We start from the raw sequence: 24020 nt of genomic DNA, 5'->3' as shown, positions 1-24020 counted from the left end.
ATCTGATGGGTTTTAAACTATTTAGCATGCTAGATATTTTAATGGAATTTCAAGACACAGACATACTAATTTGTTGCTATATAAAACCTACTGATTTACAGCTCAATAGCATCTTTATTTGACCTTAGAGGAGAAGCTGAACCAACTGCTAATGCAACTCAAGTATTCTTTGCACTGAAGTTTTCTACTCTTGTGAAATTAATTGTCAAATATTATGATTAATAATGAATGTTAATTACAGCTATTAATTATTTTAGTCTGCCTTTGCATACATCCAAGTTCATTAAGATAATCTGTTCAAAAATGAAGGGCTAGATTACATAACTAATGAATTAGATTCTCCCTCTCTCACTCACTTCTGTTGCTAAGCGAGACAGTTGTTAAGTGAATTTTGTCCCATTTTATGACTGTTCTTGCCACAGTTGTTAAGTGAATCACTGCAGTTAAGTTACTAACCCGGTTGTTAAGTGAATCTGGCTTCCCCATTGACTTCGCTTGTCAGAAGGTCGCAAAAGGTGATCACGTGGCCCCAGGACACAGCAACAGTCATAAATATGAGTCAGTTGCCCAGTGTCCAAATTTTGATCATGTGAGCATGGGGATGCTGCAATGGTTGTAAATGTGAAAAATGGTCATGTCACTTTTTCAGTGCAGTTGTAACTTCGAACGGTTACTAAATGAACTGTTGCAAGATGAGGACTACCTGTACATGAAAGGGATAGATAAAGCATAGCATCCAACTAGACTCTTGACTCTTGAGAGTCTCTGGGCAAAAGGCAGAAGAGCCTGAGACTGATTGGGGAGGGGGGGTTAACATCATTCACACCAACCAAAGTGTTTTCTTAAAGATGCAGAATGGAAGAGGGATCGCTGGGCGCCCAAAATGCCATCGCCATCTTTTTATGTACATAAAAGAGTTAGTGATGAAATAACCAATAACTGTCCAGGCCAATTACTCACAATGCTTGCCAGGGACTCTGAAACCCTCTATACTTTTTGGTACAGATAAGATAATGTCAGTTTGCCAGTTAACTTTTGTGCTGATGCTTTGCTAAGGTTTAATATAGAAACATCAAGGTATATATTTTCCTGGCTGAGCTGAGGGTTATGTGCCTTTGCTCTGATCTGAATATAGGGATTGCCTGGTTACCCCCAGTAATTTCACAGCATCGATGGTGTCCTAGAAAAGAGCAAGACAAGAGAAAGGCAAAGAGGGAATGCAGAGTAATTCTAATGATCTATGCAGGTAGTCCTCAGCTTACAACAGTTCGTTTAGTGACCATTCAAAGTTACAGTGGCATTGAAAAGAGTGACCTATGACCATTTTTCACACCTATGACTGTTGCACCATCCCTGTGGTCATGGGATCAAAATTTAGACACTTGGCAACATTTATGACAGTTACACTGTCCCGGGGTCCTGTGATCCCCTTTTGCGACCTTCTGACAAGCTAAGTCTATGGGGAAGCCAGATTCACTTAATGACCGGGTTACTAACTTAACTTCAGTGATTCACTTAACAACTGTGACAAGAACAGTCATAAAATGGGGCAAAATTCACTTTACAACTGTCTTGCTTAGCAACAAAAGTTTGGGGCTCAATTGTGGTTGTAAGCCGTGGATTACCTGTATTGCAGTTGGTCAATGGGTTGTAAAGTCCTGAAAAATCACACTTTCCACAAAAATGTCATGTCAGGAGAAAGAATGATTGCTTGATACTACAGAGATCTCAGAGTTTCAGAAATTTAGACAACTGCTGGATGTGTGTTCTGCGATCTGGATGTAGCTGCTCATTCACTTGCAGAATCATGCTTTTCAGAATAGAAGTAAATTTATCCTTCTATAGTAAGGATAAATTACTATAGTAATTTCTATTCAGGTGGATGGAAGCTATTCTTTCAGCACAAAAAAAAGCATTAAACAAGCAACTTTCCTCTGTTACTTGCAGAATACTGAGGTCAAGTCCCCCCCCCAAAAAAGCTATGGCAATTAATTGAATTCATAAATGGATTTCTCCATTTTTATTGACCAGAAGTTCCAGATGTGCCCAAAACATGTTTTATAGGCATGGGAAACAATAATCTCTCTTTCCTATTCAGTTACGGGTATATCAGGAACAAGATTTTAGATATGTACCTACACTGATGGACAATCATAGGTGAAAAAATGAATGGTATTAATTGACTCTGGCTTAACAAATCTCCAGAAGATTGTGCAAAGCCCACAGTGGTATTATTCTAAACAGGGAAGCCACACATTTCACTCCAAAGGAAACAATTGAGAGCCACAATAAGAATATGAGTTTCCTCCTGACCAGACTCCAATGCCCATTTACATGCCATTTTCTCTTTCCCTCTTCTTTCCTGCCCAACAGCATTTCACTGTTCTCGGAGTTTTCCATCTACATTGCAATACTGCTACATTTCTTTTCCCCTCAAGGTTCTTTCCAAAATATTTTGTGCACATCTGGAAATTCTGGTCAATTAAAATGGAGAAATCCATTTATTAATTCATTCATTAATTCAATTAACTGCCATAGCTTGAGATTTCTTTGTGACTTGGCCTCGATATTCTGCAAATAACAGAGAAAACTTGCTTGTTTAACACTTTTTTTATGCTGAAAGAATTGAAAGATAAGATGTGGTGGCAATGGCAGTAACACACGGGATGTGAATACATTTACGAGTTTCATTATGACATGAAAACAAAGTATGGCCATTATATTTATGACTGGATGTTTCTGAAGTAAATGACAAGACATTGATTATCAATAATGGAAATCAAAATGAAAATGGAAGTAATGTTAAAAGACAAAAACAACCCAGATCATGTATTTAACACATAGAAGCAAAAAAGGTAGTTCTCTATCTGTAAAAAACATGTAATTACAGTTTAAATTAGAAGTAAATCAACAGTGAATTATTGAAACCTATGATAAAAAAAGTTCTGCTGCACTATATTCAATTGCTGGAAGCCCTTACCTTGCCTTCACCATAGGTGTGCAATAAGAAGCAGTGTTGGGTTAGATATCTGTAATAATGAATTCTAATTAGTCTAGACTTTAAGCTGATTTGGCATGTTCCTAAGAAGAATTTTCCAAGATGGATTGGGATGAGATGTGATGGAGCCAACTCAGTGACAGAGGACAGAGTTGGTATTTACTAGATTCCAAGATCAATCCCCAGCATTGATAGCTGAAAAAACAATCACTAATCAGAATATTGATCAGTAATGTAGAAGGAAATGGTTAAATAGTTCTGTTCCTTGCAAGCTGCTTTTCCTTTCTGCTGTAGAAAGCAATGGGGCATTTTCTTTCTTGCAAATGAGATTCACGCAGCCTTATTATTTAAGAGAACAGATTGTCTTTTACTTTCATGGGTATATTTAGTTTATTTGTAAGTTTTTCACAGTACATTGATGGTAATCTTTGAGGTATCATTCCTTGATTATGCCAGAGGGATAGTATTTCAGAAGAAGTTCAACATTTTTAATTTCTTTGAGTAGATAGTCAAATAAAACAAAAAAGAATGTTGGCTGAATTCTGTTTATCATGATTACTAAGTTCTTTAAGTAGGGTAAATCCATCATCTCTTCTATTGGAAACTCAGGAGACCTTGGAACAAAATGTTCAAATCCAAATGACCATTAAGAAATTAATCACAAGCTTCCAAAGGAACCCAGAATCGAAACTCAAAGATGTGCTAAAATATATTTCATTTGACACAGACTGTAATTACTATAGTTTTTCTGAATTCACATGCATTCTGTGTCAATATCTTAATGGACAACATGAAAAATATCTGTAGTACTTATTTATTACATTTATATAGCTGCTCATCTCATATAGCAACTCTATATTATTGACTAACCAACATTCTGACATCATTTAGAATGTAAATACCTAACAATATAGTCTTGGTCTGTAGGGCTCACTGGAGCAAGCTTCATGTTGCCAGATTCCAGGACTCAGAAAAGGATGATGATGAGGACTGAAGCTTTAACTGAACTGAAGCGATATGTATCATGGACATTATTTGATTGTAATAACTTATACATAAAATACATTTTGTTGCCTTGAATGAAAACTACATAGGGAATTGAAAGAAATGAATTAACACCAGAATTATTGGATAATCGCACATCTTAAATGCTTTCAGGTCAAGACTTTTCAAATTAACTGGTTTTGCTCTTTGATGAATTCTTGCTTTGCTCATTGCTGTTTGAGGTTAGTTGTGCACGCCTTGAGCCAGCCCACAACTTCCTTTTCAAAAAGCCATAACAAAACTTTGATTACCTTTTCAGGTATTTCTCTCTCTCTCTGTGCATCTATTTCTTATTTCCTCATACAGAAACAGTGTGAATTCTCCTATTTTTGTCAAAACGAAATCTTGTAATTCTGAGAAAGTATCTTCCTAGTAACCTGGCATGCTAGATAGAGACTTGAATTGTTCCAGCTTGAATTGACTTGGATTGAACATCTGACTGAGAGATGATTTCACTTCTGCTAACCCTTGTGGTTTACAACATAGCTTCTGGCTTCACAAAAGGTGGGTAGATCAAAGTGGTCAAATTTTTTCAGGGTTAAAGAATGGTCAAGAAGAGATGTGAATAATTCATGGCAACTGGGTTATTGATGTGATGGGGATTGTTATTTGTACCTTGCAAAGAATAAGAAAACATGTTATTGCCCAAAAACTCTCACAAATTGTATATTGTTGTTATTTTTTCCATATTACTTTTACTCTGTTGTTCAATCAAGAAATATAACTTAGGAAATAAACTGCCACATACTTGTAGGTTTATAATACGAAAAACATGGCAATAAAGGAAAAGGGATTATGGAGGAGAAGAAACATCTTCAATTACTAAATTCTTAGTTACAAAATTCAACCCATTCATCAGGTGCTTATTCTCTGTCTAATAGAGCAGCAATTGGTAGGAGAAAAGGTAGATGCTCAGCTGGAGCCCAGATATGATGGGTGGATGGGCTGACAAACTATAATATATAAGGGAGAAAATATTAAGAAGAAAAGACAGTGAAATATATTCTTTATATTGTCTGCTAACTTTTATATATAATTATGTAGATACTCTAATGCACATTCCAATTAAACTATAGACAGTGGTGGGATTCAGCCAGTTTGCACCAGTTCAGCAGAACCGGTAGCTAAGTTTTTGTTGCCCAGCCCCAGAATAAACTTCCAGAAGCGGCATCCACACAGAGAACCGATTATTCATCGGTTCCCATCACTGACTATAGATATAATTTCTGCATAGTCTTGGGAAATTAGTTCTCTTTTACTCTGTTTTTATAAAGACAGTTAAGCAACTAATAGGAAAGTAATAATAAATAAGGTATCCTAAACCAAGATAAATTGGTTTGAAAGACTTACTAGATCAATGTTGAAAGTATACCTAAACTCATGGATTAAAACACATAAATGACTGAAAAATCAGTGTCATCCCTTTTTGTGGCTAGGATTTTTTCTTACAAAGATGATTTTTTTTATGCAAAACTCTGTTCTGTTTTTGTTTTTGTATTAGTCATGGAAGTGACCCAGCCAGCATTCATGGTGGTAAAGAGACCAGAGGCCGCCCACTTTGAGTGTAAAATCAAGAACATTGGCAATGCTGAAGATCTAAAAGTAACTTTACTTAAAGCAGAAGACAATGAGTCAACTGAGATCTGTGCCTCAGCCTTTACTAGGACTGGGATCACATTAGGCAGCAAGAAGGAAAACCACAGATGCCAAGTTTATCCTGGTCCTGACTGGGTAAATGTAACACTTTTGGGTGTACAGTCAAGTGATGCTGGTTTGTATATTTGCCAGATTGAACGGATATCCCCTCCACCCTACTATCCAGTCGAAGGAAAGGGGACCCAGCTCCTTGTCATTGGTAAGTAGAGAAAACCTAAAGGTGCTTTAAAAAATTGCTGAGAAAAGGAATTCATGAATGTATCTGATTGTTTGAAATTGACTAATACAGTAGTTTGTAACCCCAACAACACGCCTTGCATAAGGTTCCCTTATGTGTGCTTATCAAAGGCCATATAGCAATGTCTCTCAACTTAGGCAATCTGAAGATATATGGACTTTAACTCTCAGAATTCCCCAGCCAGCATATCCCATCATATAACTGAGTTGAGTTAGGATTGCTAAAGAAATTAATTGCTTTAATTTTTTTTAGCATATTGAGTTCTGAGTTCATTAATAGCACTATTCCCAATCAACCATATTAGCCAAATCCTCTGAGTCAACTAATTATGAGTATTTGTAAATCATGCTAGATTACTTCTAGGGGCTTCATGCCAGGTCACAATACAAGGAAAAGAAGGGGCTCACTTTTTCTTTCTGGGATGTGATCCTCTTCCTAGAACTGAGCAGTTTTTCCCAAACCAAACTTGTGTTGCCTAAAAAGTCTTTCAGGTTGAGTGAATAGTTCTTTATCTGCACAGAAGCATCAAAATACTATAAAGCTATTTTGATGCTTTATGAAATGTAGCAAATCTCACTGTTGTTGCTGCATCACTTTATTTATCTACATGGAAATGTAAAAAGAATAGTTTTGACACATTCCCACCCCATGAAGTTTGTAGCCTAGTAATGCATATCTAGGAAGGCATTTTTGATTAAATCTAAAATCTCCATAATCTTTTGAAGGTTTCAAGATGAACCTAGACAAAGACATTGTAAATAAGTAACTATATTTTTTTCTTCACTGTGTTAAAATATAATTTATGTTGTTCTGATTTAGTGCAATACTGATTAGTCTTTAACATTTTTGTTGTAGAATCTTTGGAATGATTATTTTTTTTTATATATAAAATTTCAGATGTAGATTCGTGCCCAGATAAACATCTCTATCTTTGGATCTTAGTACCAGTAGTTTCTGGGTTGCTTGGATACAGCATTTTAATCACAATCTTCATTATGGTGGACATGGTAAGTATCATAATACAACACTCCACATGGGAAGCAAATCAAGAAGATTTATTACTCTAATGAACATACACCCTTAGAATTATGAGATTTTTTCACACACTATGCATATTTTAAGCTATGTAAAACAAAGAAGTCCTCTGGATTTTGGGTTGGAAGTTCTTGTGACTAACAAAGAACTACCTCAGGTCCTGCTAGCTATACATTTTGGGACTGCCATGGCCAGTTTATGATTTTGGTGCTCTGCCAAGTGCACAAAAGGACTCGAGGTTCTCTAAAGCTATGAAAACTTCCATCAGTTGCCTCCTGACTTCAGAGTTAATGATAGCATGAGTTTTTACCACCATAATGAGGCTTCAGTGGCAGAACTCCACCATCTGTAAAGGGAAAGGGAGGTATATAAAACTGTGATACCCTTGCCGGGAACAGAAAAACATATCAGAAATATATTAGGTGAATTGCACTAGTCCCTGAATATAGCTTAGAAAACTGAACTAGTTACTAGTCTTCACCTTCTCCCGCCTGCAGTAAACACCAGAAAATAGAATCTCCTGAATTCTACCTGATGGCATCAAAAATGTGGCATGATTCAAGTGAGATTTCAACTTCCATCTGTTTTTTAATCACTCAAATGTTATTAAATAATGGTCAAGGATTCTTAATCCAAGTGACTCTCTGTATAATCAATAGGATTCATTTAATTGTCACCATTTTGGTGTCACACAGATACAGTAGCAAATTCATTATTATATGGTGTCTTAAATGGTAACTAACTACATTTTGTTTTGCTTCAATGAATGTGATTGAATCAGGTGATCTGCTTAAATCTTACTGTGCAAAACCAACATCCTGGTGTTAATCATAATTGCTATTGCTTTACTTTATTGATATTGTTATTTTTAAAAGACAACTCACAAGGAAACAAAGCAATTCTACACACACTTTTTGTCTCAAGACATTTTTACTATATTTGCTTCCAACAACAGGCAACCAAATGATAATATTTGTGTATTCACTTCCATGTCAAATCTACCCATCTTGTTTCAAACTACAATCCTGATATTGTCATAACTGGCATTTTACAATAACCAATTGTGAATTTAGAGTAATCATTACTAACCAATATTGGCGGATTATAGATATATCAATTTATAAAAATCTACAATAGCATTTAAAACCTTTCTTACTTGCAGTTTCAGATAACATTTCTTTTATTTTACAGGTCAGAAAAAAACGTTATTTTTCTCCAGGGGCTTATGAGAAAATGATACCAATGTAATCAAAAAGAAAAGGACTTCAATGGAAAAAGGGGAAAAATGACTTCTATGAAGTGTCAATGAAGAGAATGAATTTCCTAATAACTAGGAATATAATTATAATTTCCAGTTTGGAGAATGAGAGGCAAGGCAATGTATTAACATGTAAATGCTGAAATTAAATAACAAATCTATTGAATCATTGAATTAATTTGGATGCATCGATACCTTTGCCTAGAGCAAGGTCAATTTTCCTTGTGAAAAATTATCACAAATTTCTTTATAATAGTAATAGCCTCATGTTATATTCAGTCCAATTAGTGGATAAAGTATTTCGTGGAGTGCTCCATTCCAGTTTAGCTGGATTGGTTTCTGAGCTCGACTTTTTCATTGGCCAAATGCACTTGATTTTGGTCTTATCTTTTTATAACATTTGGATTTCTTGTAGAAGCAAACCAAGGCAGACCGCAGAGGAAGCAGACAAGATCAGTCCTGAACATAAACAATTAAATAAAATTATAGCAACAATACCAAATCAGAGTAAGGCCAGGAAGCCTATATTCCAAAGATGCTTCCTGATGATAACATTTAGTTCTGACTATGAGATAAACTCAGGAATCAGAATAACAAGCCTCCATCTGCTCTTAGCCCCAAATTCTCCTCACTTGTATCCCCTTAACTCAGGGGTCTTCAAACTTGGCCCTTTTATGACTTGTGGACTTCAACTGCCAGAATTCCTCAGCCAGCGTTGAAGTCCACAAGTCATAAAAGGGCCAAGTTTGAAGATCCCTGCCTTAACTGCTAAATGTGTATGCATTTATCACTATCAAATGTTTTTAAAGTCTTTGTTGCCTCACCATCACAGACCAAGCTTTACATTCTAATACAAGAAGTAAGACATTTTCTTTCTTTCCTGAAAGAGCTTCTCACTGTTACCTGAGCTTGGTGTGTGTGTGTGTGTGTGTGTGTATGCTCAGATATATGCCAGCCTTTTCTTTCTCTTAAAACACTTTCATTCTTACCATCTATTCTGAGCTTCTATACTTCATCCCAACTTTGCTTCAATCTCCTTTTGCCATTCTATTTAAGGAATGTTTGGAAAATAAAAGTGTAAGTGTCAAAAGTATTTCAGTGATTTTGCAAGGAAATATAACTAACTGCATGTGAGATGAACCACAGAAAAATATTAATCCTCAAGCTAACTAAAGATTCTGGCATACTAGAGATTTCAAAAAAGAAGAAAAAAATCTACACAATATACAAATGTTTATAATTATGCAAACATTACTGAAGCTAATGAAACATATATTTGAGGAATTTTGAGGGAAAGAGAGACTCCAAGGAGTATATATCAATGTATTTTCTATAGCAGTGGGAAGTGTTTTTTTATGGCATTCTTTTGTTTTATACACATACACACACTCCATAACAAGGGATTGTTGTTGTTTTTTTGTCTTTGGCAATTGTCTGGACAAGTCCCTGCAGTCTTTTTGGCAAGATTTTGGAAGTGGGTTGACCTTGCCTCCTTCTAAGGGCTGAGAGACAATGACTGGTCCAAGGTCAGGAAGCAAGCTTCGTGACTAAAGGGGGACTACAATGCCCAGTCTCCCAGTTTCTACCCTGTTGCCTTAACCTCTACACCAAATTGCCTCTACTCCTACTAAGTCATTGTTTAATCCCATTCATTAGGTCACATGTAACTTTAAAGATATATATGGAAAGCAAAATGCAATATATTTTGTCTCAAGAATTCAAGATAATTCTTGATGTACTTGAGAACCACTCTTAATTAGCTTGTGCATCCAATGTACTTGTGTTGTTCTAACAGAAGTACATTTTTTATTGTTTCTAAGAAGACTCTTCAAAAGCTTTTAGGGAGTATTGGTAATGAAGTGTGTGGCTGGGATACAAAAGAGGGGGTGGTGGTTCTTTAAAAAAAGTACAATGAAATGTTTACTAGAACTTCATCCAGATATTTATTTGGTATACACACACACACACACACACACACACACACACGTGTGTCTGTGTTTCTGTGGAATAGGCAGGATATAAATATATATAAACACATCAGGATAGAGAAAACATGCAAGGAATTAACATATGTATGTGATGAATGACTGGCACAAAATGAATTATACCTGACAAATAATGATAAAAATGTGATCTGGTGATCTGGATTAAGAGGGCTTTAAACTGAATGCAAGGGAAAGGAAAAGAATGGAATGAAAACCGTAAGTAGGGGCAAATTAAAATTGTAAAGAGAGGATCTCAATTATAGACTTGTGCACTGTAGAATGTGGGGGTGTTGCTGAAACTGAATATCTTAAACTGCTAAAAAAATTAATTAGAACCTTGATTCAAAATTAATGGTCCTCATAATCCATTCATTTATGCTCAGACTATGGGAAATTAATATGTTGAACCTCAGTTCTTACTAATAAAGTACAAATATTTAATACCATAGGTAAAACAGAGACTTGGTAGGATGATTCCAATAACTGCAACTCTAGCAACTGAAGAATATAATTTTTTGAAAAAAATAGAAGCAACTGAGAGAACGAATAGCATGGTATTCTAACCCTTGACAATTATTTTTTCCTGCTCGGAACTTCAGATAGATAATCTTGGCAATGCTTCCAAACATTAAAATGTAAATCCATTGTAGTGATGGAAACCTTTTATTATCCTCACATTTGTTGGGAGAAAAATTCTGCCAAGCTTGATTCTTCCAGAAAACTCCTGCTTTGTCTTTCTCCTCCTCTAGAGGAAGGAAAACACAAGAGGATTATCTCTCCATGATAGTAATAAGATTACATTTCTTAAAGTGGAGATAGCAGGAACATTGGCAGAAAGTGATCATATAATGCTAGATTTTTAAGGAAAGTTAAACCTGAACATAGTCAAACACATACCCTGGACTTTAAAAAAATGATATTAATAAACTCAGCTATGATGAGTAGGAACTTTACCACTGTCACTCCTAAACCTGGATGCCAATGGAGAAAGGCTGGAGACCAAGCTAGAAACTGACCCCACGATTTTTTTCACTGCTGTTGAAGATGCAGTTCAACCAGAATTGATTAAAATCATTGGAGAGCAATCATTGTCCAATATTCTGCAGTGCACAAGTGGACCTAAGTGAGAATATGATAAGTAGATTCCAAGGGCAGGAGAGGTTAATAGAAAAGGAACTTAAGAAGTATGGGAATTATTAAAGACAGTGCTGTTAAAAACACAACGGCAAACTATTCTAGTGGGGTGGGGGAGAAAAAACAGAGGACAGAGAAAAGTGCCAGTGCAGATATACAGTATGTAGCTAGCCTGGAAATATAGCGGTGGTGTTAGGAAACCAAGGATCCAGAATGAAGAGTGATTAATCAAGGAATCTAAGAATAACAAGAAAAACTTGCTTAAGGAAGCTTCTAAAAGGAAAAGAACAGAATCAGTATTCTAGCTGGTCAGTGATAAAAACAAAATGTGAATGGTTAATAAAAGGATAATTAGAGCTACTGAAGTGTTACCACAATGCAAGCTTCTCCAACCGGAAAATATGGGTTCCACTAGAAAATGACAAAGAGTAGGATGAACAGGCATGATTAAAACTTGAGATCAATAATATCTGATCATAGAATTATTCTGTTATTTGAATGAGTTTCAGTCTCCTGGACCAGATGAATTGCAATCTAGGGAACTGATAAAACTATCTGATGGTCAATCAGACTGGATATAAATTATATAACTAACTTAATAATTAAGTAATTTTCAGAAATCCTGGTGAACTAGTAAAGTGAATTTGGATTCATGCACATTCATGTACAATGTTCAAAAGGGCGTAGCAATAAATCTTGACTCTCCTGAAACTCATCCCTTGACCCCATATTGAATAACAAATTAGATGTGAACTGGGTAGATAAAGGTGGCTTTATTATAGGCAAAAAGAAGCCCCTTTTAAACCTTGAATTGGGGACACAGGGTTTTCATAGCAGTTATGTCTGCCAGTTATGTCCGCTTCTATTAGCTCCAGCCCTTGCAATGGAGCAGGAGATTGGATTCATTGGCCTCTTTCATTCATAAATAAAATGGAAAGAAAGACAAATGAGAGAGAGGGGATTGTTAATTAGAGATATCAATACTTTCTCATAAGACCCTGCAGTTCTTATACCATGTCATTCTGCAAAAACTCACAGCTGGGCTGCTTTTCTGCACATGAAAAACCTTGGCTGATTTTGCTTATCGGCCAGATGAGTGGATAAGGAGACTGCCAGGGAATATCAGATAATTCAGCTGAATGTAGAAATTGAATAAGAAACTCTATGTGTACCTCTAACACACAGTTTTGATTACTGTAGAATATACTTGGTAACACTTGAGTTGTGAAATGTCAAGATAATTAATCCCACTTCAGTGGTTTCTACTTGCTTCATCATATATTTCAGTAATTGACCAAAACTTTTTACATGCAGGAGTGTAATTGAAGGCATTCCATTGTGTCAATAGTTTAATCTACATACTGTAAAAATAACTAAAACCCAAATATTAAAACATAGTATCAATCCCATTCAGATTATAATTATAATATTAAAAATAATTAAGTACAAATGGCTAAATTATAAAAATGTATAGGTATTCTAAAACTGAATATCAATAGCATGACTATAAAACTATGGTTCATTTAGATAAAGCAAAGAAAAGGATGGTGGGGAGTTTAAAGATGAAAACCTAAAATAACAACAGTAAAAATGTATATTCAATTGTCTTTATTGTTCTAGTGGCTGCAATACTAAATAAGCGAATTATAGCAATAAGTATAACAAACTGTATAAAATAAAAAAAACATCAACATCTACATCAATGTCTATTACTGACCATTTATCAGTGAAATTTACACTTAACAAAATCTTGTTATTTTTAAGGAGGTAAATTTACTGTATTTCAATCATCTAAGCAACAGTGTAAGTTACCAGAACACCAAGAAATTTAGATGAAAGAGAGGCAATCAATACGTGTTGAATGCCTTTATAAAAGTAAGGAACAACTTGGTCCATAGGGACTTCATCTGTAGGAAGCCCAATAAAACAATCTAAAGCTTTTCTGAATGTGGGGATTTTCTTTCCTTTTCAAGACCAACTTATCAGCTTCTTTCTAGGCTTCCATTGGAGACTTGCATGTAGCGAAGCTACTATAAGTCCTTGTCCAAATTTCACCCGTGTTTCTTACAGCCTGCTATGCATTAATTCCTAGGAAAGTGCATTTTGATCTTACACATTATTCTCAATGGCTAGTGAGACTAATTTAAGATTTTCCCCAAAAAATTCAGAAAAAGCTGTCAAATTTACGAAGGCAGGTACTATTGGTTGATGTAGCTGCTATTGTGTCAATGTAGGTAAAAAACCTGTAATTTTTCCATAGAAGTGGACATCAGAGAAAGGGAGAAGTATGATTAAGCTGTTGAAGCACATCAGGGATGCAGAAGATGGTGCAAACAATAACTAATTTCATCTGTTCCTTTTGAAGAAATAGCTGCTAATTTATAATCCTGGGCATCCTCCCGCTAGGGCTCTATTATATATATCTAAGGAACAGATTTCTTCCTTTCCTATAGATGTGTGTGTGTGTGTGTATATACACACACACACACACATACCTACACACAGAGAGAGACACACACGTAGTTACATATGTACTACTTGGATGTTTGTCAGCAACTCAGAGGCTACAAATGATTTAAAGTCTCCTATGATTTTTGTTAACCAAAGAAAATCAAATTCAGACAAATACTGAACCTTTTCATCACTTAGGAAAGTGACAGACACATTCAGTGCAAAATTTGCACCCCATTTTTCTACTTTTATCACCCGGTAGGTGAAATAAATCACAGTGACAGTTAATAATAATATCCAAGAGGACCATGATGCTATCTTCTCATCTTGACTCTTGAGAATTGGGAGCTCCCTCACTTTTGAAACAATTGGATCTGGATGTACGTTATACAGTATTTGAAGAAATTGCTGTTTTTTAGAGCCTGGTCGTAGTTCCTTTATTTGTAATGTCAGGCAGTGGTGGGCATCTGAGCGACAGGCCTGCGGGAAAGAAAGATTGCCCTACAGGAGTCCTCTTAGGCAGCTGCCAGGCAGAGATCAAACTCTGCTGGAAATGTAGGTTTTACAAAGGATCACATTAGGGAACTCTACTGATCTAGCCACAAGCACTTAGCCCTGCCAGAGATGGAAGGCTTGTTATCCTCCACAGAATGTATTAAAAAAAAAAATACAAAAAAATTATATATGGTACATTTAGCCCAGGGTTGTCCAACCTTGACAATTCTTAAAGACCCCATGCTGGCTGGGGAATTCAGGGAGCTGAAATCCACAAGTCTTACAGTTGTCAAGTTTGGACACCCCTGTACTAGCCCTTTTTCTGAATGGACTCTGCAAAATTTTAACAAAAATACGGAATATGAGACTTCATTTTAGGAATTATTCCCAAAATTAAAAAATAATTTCAAGCCAGTTAGGTATAGTGGTGAAAGTGCTGGCCTAAAAACCGGGAGGCTATGGGTTCTAGGCCTCCCTTAAGCATGAAAGACTACTGGTGACCTTGTGTCAATCCCTCTCTCTCTCAGCCCAACACACCTCATAGGGTTGTTATTATGAGCAAAATAAGAGTCAGGAGCATTAGGCATGTTTGCACCTTGAGTTGACCAACATATTAAAATGACAGGATAAATATTATTATTATTATTATTATTATTATTATTATTATTATTATTATTATTATTATTATTATTATTATTATTATTATTATTAATTTTGTCATAGAAATTTGTCATAAAAACTCAACTATAGGATCAGTTACATATTCTTCTACCCCTAGCCTCTCTGTACTACAGTATCCAATGCATTCACCTCTGCTCCATATTTATAGATTATCTTTTAGAATATGAGTCAGGACAAAAGATCTTCCAATCCAGAATCCTAAGGCTCAGAGTTGCTAACCAGATATCTATGAGATGACTAACAGCCTCTCAAATTCTTGTTCACAATAAATATTATGGAGAGAAAGAAACTGTCTTTGAATTTGGACATACTGCCATAGTAATTACTATGAAGAAGTACATTAATATCGACAGACTGTGAGACAAAATTGGGACTTCCGTAGGACTCATCGGGAGCTATCTCCCTCTAATTTGAAGGAGGAATTTTATTTACAGTATTTGTTTACAGTAATGTCCCAGTTCTCAGACTCTGGGCAGAAGGCAAGTAAGTACAACAGGATATATTTCCTGAATATTTTTAAACATGTCTCTTTCCTTTATTCTTATTCTTTGATTAGGAAACCAATACCCCATCATGGGAAGCTTTAGTAATTCAAGTGCTGATGTTACTCATACTTTAAGTCCCAATTTTGTTTTTTGTGAACAAAGGGAATATCTAGAATTTCTGAAGAGGTGGATATTACTTGCTCAAGAGCTTTTTCCTAGAGAACTACCGGGAAGAGGGTTGAATCCTCATACAGAGACCATTTGATGAATTTTTCGCAGCACTGGCAACTTCCCAAGCATGGATTTCTTGTGAGCAGAGCAAACAAAGGGAATGCCCAAAGGCAGTTTACTACTACTGCTTGTACTTTTGTGGAATGGAACTCATGAAGCCATGACAAGTCATGAAAAAAAATCTCTCCAAAATACCTTATTTCCCCACGCAGTAAATACAACAGTGAACTTAGAGTACAACTCATAATGCTCAAACTGTTCAAAAGGTGAAGAAAAAAGAAAATATTTTTCTTGGCTAACATTTGTAGTGTGGTGAAGAAACCTTCCAAAGCTGTTGTTGTTGCTGCTGCAGTGATCAAAAGGACACTTAGGGAATGGAGAAGAACGGTGTGTCCAGACTGCTGACTATGTTGCCTAAAGAACAGCAGGATTTTCTGACCAATGAGTGCTATGTCAACATACTAATTTATGCACAGAAACCAGCAGAAAGAACTTACTCTAATCTTATGAGTAAAATTATTGGCAGGTATGCTAAGAACTGAGAGTCTGAGGAGGCTTACTGTGAAATGCTTCTTTCAAATGATGTTTTTCTCTTTTCTGCATCTCTGTCAAAGAGAGAGAGAGAAAGAGAAAATGTTGCCTATGTCATTCTTTTAAAATAAAAATGTCTAAATATATCCAAGAGACCAGAAATCATTAGGTCAATGTTTCTGTATTATGGAAAAAAATCTTAAGAATAATTAATCTTTTTGGGTGTGTTATTTGATGTAATATCAAAAAATGGAAAGCAAAACTATGAATTGTATTGGTTTCTTCTCGTAAACAGCACTGGAAATATTTAGCAGCTTCGGAACTGATGACTTAGATTTGAGAGAATAAATTCTTATCAGTTCCCAGCAGAAAGAGCTAACTTCATAGATTTTTTAAAAATTTTTTTTGCTGAAGATTTATGCTCTGTTGATGTCAGCTCCTTAAAATGTTTCATAGGTAATTTCAGCATAGTGTCTGAACTGGACTTTTGACTTGTGATTACTTTTTAAAATTAGTTAAACATTGAGGCCAAATGGTCTGGTTGCCAATGACCAAATTCTCCCCAGGTTGGATAGAAATCTTGATTCAAAGTGACAGATACATGGCCCCAAAAAAGAGTTTTTAACACAGATAATGAGAAGTACAATATATGGAATATCTCCTGAAAATGTAAATAACCACAAAAGGTTACTCTGTGAGGTATCGTCCAGAAGCAAGAAATAAAGGAGATGGTTTGCCCATACAAATGTCACTTTTCAGGTTTCTGAGTCATGTTGTATGAAGCCATGTTGGAACAATACATCCCAAAACTGGGCCAGTTGGAAGTGCCAATTACTTTCTCACTCTTTCAAAGAGCCCATAGGAGAGGGTTGTTCAATAAGGCAAGCTGAGAGTAAGAATTTCTTATTTGAGGTGAATTTTGCTTCAGAAAAAAAAGCCTGGACTCATTTGTCATAAAAAAGCCATTTTTGTTATGTGAACTGAGTTCAGTGTTAGAAGGTTCATAAAATCCTACTTCCCCTGTCACAAATAAGACCATTTGCCTATTTAATTAACCCAGGCAGTAGGAGGAGGCAAAAAGATAACATACTATCATTTTTTTCTCATCTTTTTCAATGGCAATGCCTTAAATGTTTGAGATGCACTTTCTGAATACCGATGATGTTCATCTGATGCTGGAATGTCAATTATACAGCAACCATCCACTGTCACATAAAAAAGAGTTGCATCTGAACACTGTACGGCAGGGTGAGAACATACTGTAATAGTCAGCAAGCAAAACAATTGGAGAGCAGGTGAACAATACAGACAGAATGCATACCCACAAGTGTTTATTACAAGATGCCTATGCAATATGCAGGGGAGAAAAAGGAAGGAAAAAAGTAAAAGACCAACTATATGGCTCACCCTGCCATATATCAAATACATTTTGGAAGTGGTGGAATGCAACTTCTGCAAGTGGGTCTTGCCCACCATCCAGAGAATATCATATAAACACAAATTATACATTATAAAGATCTTTTGGAGGTGGGAGAAACTTCTAATGTAATTTACTGGATTCCCTGTATGGATTGCCCACATGACTATGTAGGATAGATGGGAAGGAAGCTAACCACCAGATTGCAAGAATAAGAGTGAGCAGTTAGACGAGGAAACTCGAACTCATTGGTAGTCTCACATTACAATGAATAGGGGCATCCATTCAATTTTGCAGCTACTAAGATTGTTAACCGAGCAGGGACAAAAATAGCCAGAGACATGATTGAAGCCTGGAAAACAGCTCCTCTTGTCAGTCAATAGGAGTGCTGATTTACCACCAGCTTAGCAGGTACTTGGGAGTCAAGGGTGCAGCAGCACAAAGAAACAACTTCTAACAACAAGTAGCTGGCCATCAACATCCTAATTAACAACTAAAGGCCACACACAACCAGGCATCATATAAATATAACGTGTAGAACAGCCCAGTGCACACATTCTAGAGAGAGAGAAGTTCCCTGAGGATGGGCTACAGCATGAGCTCGAAAGCTTGGAAGAAAAAAACCTTTGGTCCTGGTAACCGATTCAGATTGGATCCTGCCAATTAAATTATCCTGGGAGTGCCCAGGTATAATCTCAGTTTCCCAGTGCATAAATGTGATGCCAGTAGGAGGAAGTTCTATACTTTCAAAAGTATAAGTTACTAATATTGAGAAATGATTAATTCTCTATTCTCTATTACCCTCTCCTTTTGTAGAAAAAATTAGCACTGAATTGAAAGGCAATGACTACTAGCCTGAGATGCAGTAAGGCCACAGAGTAAAGGAAAAGAAATCTCTAAATGCTTTGTGAAAGGAAAATCTATAATCTATGCTGGTCTAAGTGCCCTCATATAAATTTCATGTAGCAAGCTTGTTTAGCCTTGGCTTTCCCAAGCTAGTGCTCTCTAATTTGGCTCTCAGAATTCCCAGATGGGATGGATTCTGAGAGTTTAGTCCATCTTAAGTTCCAGAGATGCTTTCATAATGATAAAAATCCATCAGATACAGATGTCCTAGCTTTAGAGGCCAGGTTTTATGGCATTTCACATATAAAATGCTTTTCTTCATTTTGAGAACTGTTTCCTCAGTTTCTTCTTTTGATTCAGATTGGTTATTTCACAAAGAGGCTGCTTCCCTCTCTTTATAAATCTAATTGGCATCCATGGACTTTGTAGAAATGGTTAAAGCGGGACTCCATCCAGGTAGCCCCTATTCAGAATCATTGCCTTTTTCATTAATTCATGACTGAAGCAGAATTTGCAGTGGATACTCCTGAGAACATATTTTTAGCTGCTGTACATATATATTAATAGGCATAGATGAATGTTGTTCAGCAGAATTATTCCAGCCTAGCTAAACACGGTGTGATTTATAAAGTAATTCCCTGGTCACTTATGTAGTAGAATTTAGTGACAGGCATTTTTTTATGTATGTAATGAAGCTGTATCTAAGTTAACACATAAAGAACTGCCACAAAGATCTTTCTGCTATTAACTCACAGATACCTTCTGCAAATATCAGGGGCTAAATTCTGCAACTGATCAACAGGAACGGTCCCTTTCAAACCTCCCCTCTTTTCTCCCCATATCTTTTTCATTATGTATTAACATAATAGCAAGTATTATGTTGGAAGTACCAGATGGCCAGTGGCTGGAAAAAAAACATATTTTTTCATCCTCTAATTATGACACATCTGTGTAATCCTACAGAATAATTAGATATACCCTAACAATATAGATTGAATCGGTGATTCATTTCTCTTGTTTTCTTTTTAAAATAAAACTTTGAAGGCTGAAACTACTATGATAATCTGCAGTACTCATACAGAAATTGCTTACTTTGCAGGGTTATTTTTTATATTTATGTTGAGAGCATTCTTACTTTATTAAGTAAAGGATGAATACTAGAGGTACCAAATCTGGGTACAGAAATCTATACAACCATCTGGTGGCAGCAGAGAGATTTTAAAAAAACCCTCTAGCTCTCAGCTGCCATCTAGTAGTCATCTGGATGTTTGTAGACTTTAACCAATCAACATCAACAGGCACATAGAGATAAACAACATTTACATATCATTCAAAAGAGTCAATAAAAAGAGTAAAAGGAAACACAAAGACTAGAACATCTCCTGCCAGCAATCATCATCCAGATAAACAATGATTAAAACCTGGAGCAATACCAGATATACAATGAGGCAAGCAGTAAACAATACACTAATCAATGAATCATCAACTCAGACTTATAATCAAACAGTAAACAACTTAATCAAGGAACTTCCAAGGAGAAAACAACACCTGCACCAATAACGTGTTTTCCTGAAATTAAGACCTACCCCCCCAAAATAAGCCCTAGCTTGATTTTTTTTGGGGTGGGCCTAATATAAGACCTACCTTCAAAATAAGCCCTAATTTTGGGGTGAGGCGCATGCCTAAAAATCAAGTTAGGATGGGTGTGGGTGTGGAGCAGCCGCATGCACCCTGCGCCCACTTACCGTTGCAGCCTGCCTCTTCTCGCCAGCCCACTACTTCTGCGGTATCCCCAGGACTGCATTTCATAGTTAGAGGCCTTTCCAGAAGGCCTCTGCAGCCAAGAACCAAGCTACAGATTCAATCCGTAGCTTGGTTCTCGGCTGCAGAGGCATTCTGGAAATGCCTCTGATGGCAAAATGCAGGCTGGAGCTCCATCCTCAGCTGCAGAGGCATTTCCTTCAGCTGCAGAAGAAGTGGGCTGGCTGGTTGGAGCTGTCAGTGCCGGAGGTGAGTGGAAAAGGCACCCCCCAAAAATAAGACCTGGTGTCTCTTTTGGAGGCAAAAACAAACAAACAAACCGGGGCTTATTTTGGGGGAAACACAGTACTAACGAGGTAAGCCACTGTGTATAAACAAAGAGCAAACCCCACTCCCTTCTAGCACTGATGAAGTTACCTACTTGGATAATGAAATTTCTGCAAGAAAATAACTAAGCTCAGAGAGCTCCAAGGACTCCACAGTTCAACACTGAACTATATATATTCTCTTCTGTTAACCAAAAAACTTGGTCCATCATTACCTTGACAGGTATGACACTCTCAGTTTGTTGATCCAATGCAGTTCAGATCAATACCCAACTTGCTTTCTAAGAGACAAGAATATATCTCCAAAGGAGATGGGCAGTTAAGCAATATGAAATACCAATCAATAAAATATTGGAGATAATTGCTGGAGATAAAACTCCCTTTAAAAAAAGTGTCTTGCTCATCACATAAAATAATATTGCTTCTGAAAAATAAGTACATTTAACTTTTCTGTTCTACTATAATATACATAATTTAAACTGATATTTCCATCTAGATAATCATTCTTAAAAAATAAGAACATTTATTCACACAGAGATATTTACTTATTCTTGATAAAACAATACATATGCTAATCTGTCACATTAATATTTTGCTAATTGTACTAGGAGCTCAAACTCGTCTTTCTTGATAGAATAATATGCTGTTTTCCATGAATCTTTCTGACAATATTTCCTTTTTCCAGAAATTGTCTTTGGCAATCCTTCTGGAAACATTTGCTGAATTATTTACAGTGTCCTCTGTAAAGTCATTTTATTTTGCTAATATCAAAATTTTAGAGTCTTCTGGCTTACTATGTAATTGCTAACTGGACAAATTTGCTGTGTAACTAATCCAGGAAGAGAATATAGCAGCAACCGGAGTGATATTGTTGAAGATATTGGAATAGATAAATTTAAATGAATGAATGAATGAATGAATGAATGAATGAATGAATGAATGAATGAATGAATGAAAATGTAATTCTGTTTCCTGTCTGTGTCTGTGATATTGTGATAAATATTCACAGAATAAAAGTTTTATGCAGTGGGGTGATTATTGCCCCATGTGGCCATAACTATTTCAAATGAGAATTGTATATTTTACACAATTTGAGAAAAGGGAACATTTTCAGTGTAATAGAATCAGCAACATCAGCCCCTTTATACCACTTTCTAAGAAAACTACATTCAAAAATATTATTGGAACAACAAAACTGCCCGAGATATATGAGACGTATATATAAAAAAATCAAACTCCATAGAAAAAGTCAGGCCCCATAAACAATTTGTTATATAGATTATATTCAGTGTTTGAACTGGTTGCCATTTCCTTCTAAACACACCCTTTGATGCACATCCTTTGAACCTTCCTAACTACTGTAACATTTTCTCTAAAAAAATAATAATAAGAAAACATATTGTGACTGGCCTATGGGGCCTGACTTTTGATGCACCCATTAGACTGGCATATTTGAAGAGGAATTATTGTCAGCAAAATTATAATTCAGGATTTATGCATACAATCTAGATAAAATCTTTTCACAAAACCATCTTTGTGCACATTTAAATCACTGAACCATCCTTCCATTCTATTAAATATACAAAAACTCCCAATTGCTGGAATACATTAGATAGAATTTAAAAAAAAGAAGAAGAAAGATCATTTTTTTCTCCAGCACCTTCTGCCCCAAGTGAAACTGACAGGTATTTTTGAGTAGAAAATAGAATTTGATCTTTTTGCACTAACTCTCCGCTCTAAACTGACAGATCACTTGTAATAAACCAAGCGGGACCAACAGCTTCCAACCCTAAAACATCAATCTGGTATATTCCCAGCCATGTAACGTTTTAAGATTGGTTTAATCACTGATCTCTGTAAAAACTCTTGTAGTCCAACAGGTTTTAGAAAATTCCAAGCTTCATTAACTCAGCCACTCATTCTGTTTCTTCATTTTAGGAAGCTGGGGGTTAGTTGTGGGCCAGTAGTGAGGATAATAGCCTATTGTTTGAAAAAAAAATCCAATTATTTTCTCAGATTGAAATAGCAGCACATTATCAGATGCAATTTACTCAAACAACCCATAAGAGACCACTATATTCCTTTAAGTTTGTGTGATAAAATGGACACCAACTTTCTATGGGAAATTAGTCTCAATGCCCTTGTTTATTTCATTTTCTACCAAAGCCTCTATAAAACCTCTACTCAGATTGATCTTCAGAACTAAACTGGACAGAATTAATTGACAAAGGTCAAAACCTCTTGTCAATTAAATACTGAGTAATTTATGCTAAGGAAATTCAGTTTTCACTTGTGAAAAACCCAAATTTCAAAACTGTTGCTGTGAGGCCATTTGGAAAACAATATTAGGCTTGGCATAGGCCAACAATTTGTCTCCAGCAATTTACATGGTGCAGTGAAGTTGACACTGATTTTAAGCTCACATCATTTATTCTCCCCACTTTATATCTGAACCACATTATTGGACAATAGGCCTACTGATGATCTCTGCAAAGTAGGTATAATCTCAACTTGGGAAAAATGGTTTTATGTCCAGATTGAATTCAGAAGTAACAGTTAAGAGTAAAAAGTCAATCGATGATGGCCATGGTATGCGTGAGGTGAGCGTGTCTTTATCTTACCTATTTTTCACAATTACTGGAAACGGTGTTTCTCAAATGGGAAGTGGTTGTTTAAGCAGTGGAAACATTGACCTGATTTGTTTTTACTGACATTTGTAACTTACTAGACTTTTGTCTTTGGTGCTGATATGACTGCACTCAACAGGCAGAGGCTAATGATGAAGGCAATTCTTTATCAACCTGTCATGAGAATGACATGTTTCTGTGGAAGCAGAAGTTGACTGTATGGAATTATTTGAGGCCATTATTTCTATATCTTGGGGCCTAACCAGTTCATTATAGAATAACAGAATAACAGAGTTGGAAGGGACCTTGGAGGTCTTCTAGCCCAACCCTCTGCTTTAGGGGGTATTAGGGCTATGGCAGTGGTGGGATTCAAATATGTGAACAACTGGTTCTCTGTGTGGATACTGCTTCTGGAAGTCCATTCTGGGCCTGGACAACAGAAAATTAGCTACCGGTTCTGCCAAAATGGTGTGAACTGGCTGAATCCCACCACCGGGCTATGGCTGCAAAGAGTTTTGAATGCAAGTTGTCTCTGGAAATCCCAAAATCCAGTTGCTCGGATAACAATTCTGGCAGTGATTTTGCAAATTTGTACAGTGTTTGCTAAACCTGTACAGACTAAACAGCAATCCTCTGTTTATCTTCATCCTGTACACTCCTGACTATCAAAAGCTTCTGAAATTTATAAGAGGAGAAGATTTCTGAGCAACTGGAAATCCTAAACCTGCTCCTCCTAATAAGAGATCCATTGTGCTATACTAAGGTGACCAACTTTTTTACAATGAAAAGGAGGACACAAATAAATTGAAGAAAAAAATATC

General features: G+C 36.1%; 1 protein-coding gene across 1 annotated transcript; it reads left to right on the top strand.

The window, feature by feature from the left end:
* The first annotated feature begins 4488 nt into the window (after positions 1–4488).
* Positions 4489–7003, top strand: CTLA4 (cytotoxic T-lymphocyte associated protein 4). Its single transcript, XM_015818576.2, has 3 exons — positions 4489–4546; positions 5544–5897; positions 6834–7003. The coding sequence occupies exons 1-3, from the start codon at positions 4489–4491 to the stop codon at positions 7001–7003; spliced, it is 582 nt and encodes a 193-aa protein (XP_015674062.2).
* Positions 7004–24020: the final 17017 nt, after the last annotated feature.

This window comes from Protobothrops mucrosquamatus, unplaced genomic scaffold, assembly GCF_001527695.2.
Source record: "Protobothrops mucrosquamatus isolate PMUCROS unplaced genomic scaffold, P.Mucros_1.0 scaffold_9, whole genome shotgun sequence".
Taxonomy (NCBI): Eukaryota; Metazoa; Chordata; class Lepidosauria; order Squamata; family Viperidae; genus Protobothrops; species Protobothrops mucrosquamatus.
Note: the sequence above shows the minus strand (reverse complement) of the source record. Positions and strands in the feature narration are given on the sequence as shown.

Excerpts from the sequence above, each read along its gene's own strand:
- CTLA4 (XM_015818576.2), top strand. The coding sequence starts at position 4,489 with ATGATTTCACTTCTGCTAACCCTTGTGGTTTACAACATAGCTTCTGGC. Across the intron at positions 4,547-5,543 it reads AGCTTCTGGCTTCACAAAAG|TCATGGAAGTGACCCAGCCA; the intron begins GTGGGTAGATCA and ends TTTTTGTATTAG. Across the intron at positions 5,898-6,833 it reads GACCCAGCTCCTTGTCATTG|ATGTAGATTCGTGCCCAGAT; the intron begins GTAAGTAGAGAA and ends ATAAAATTTCAG.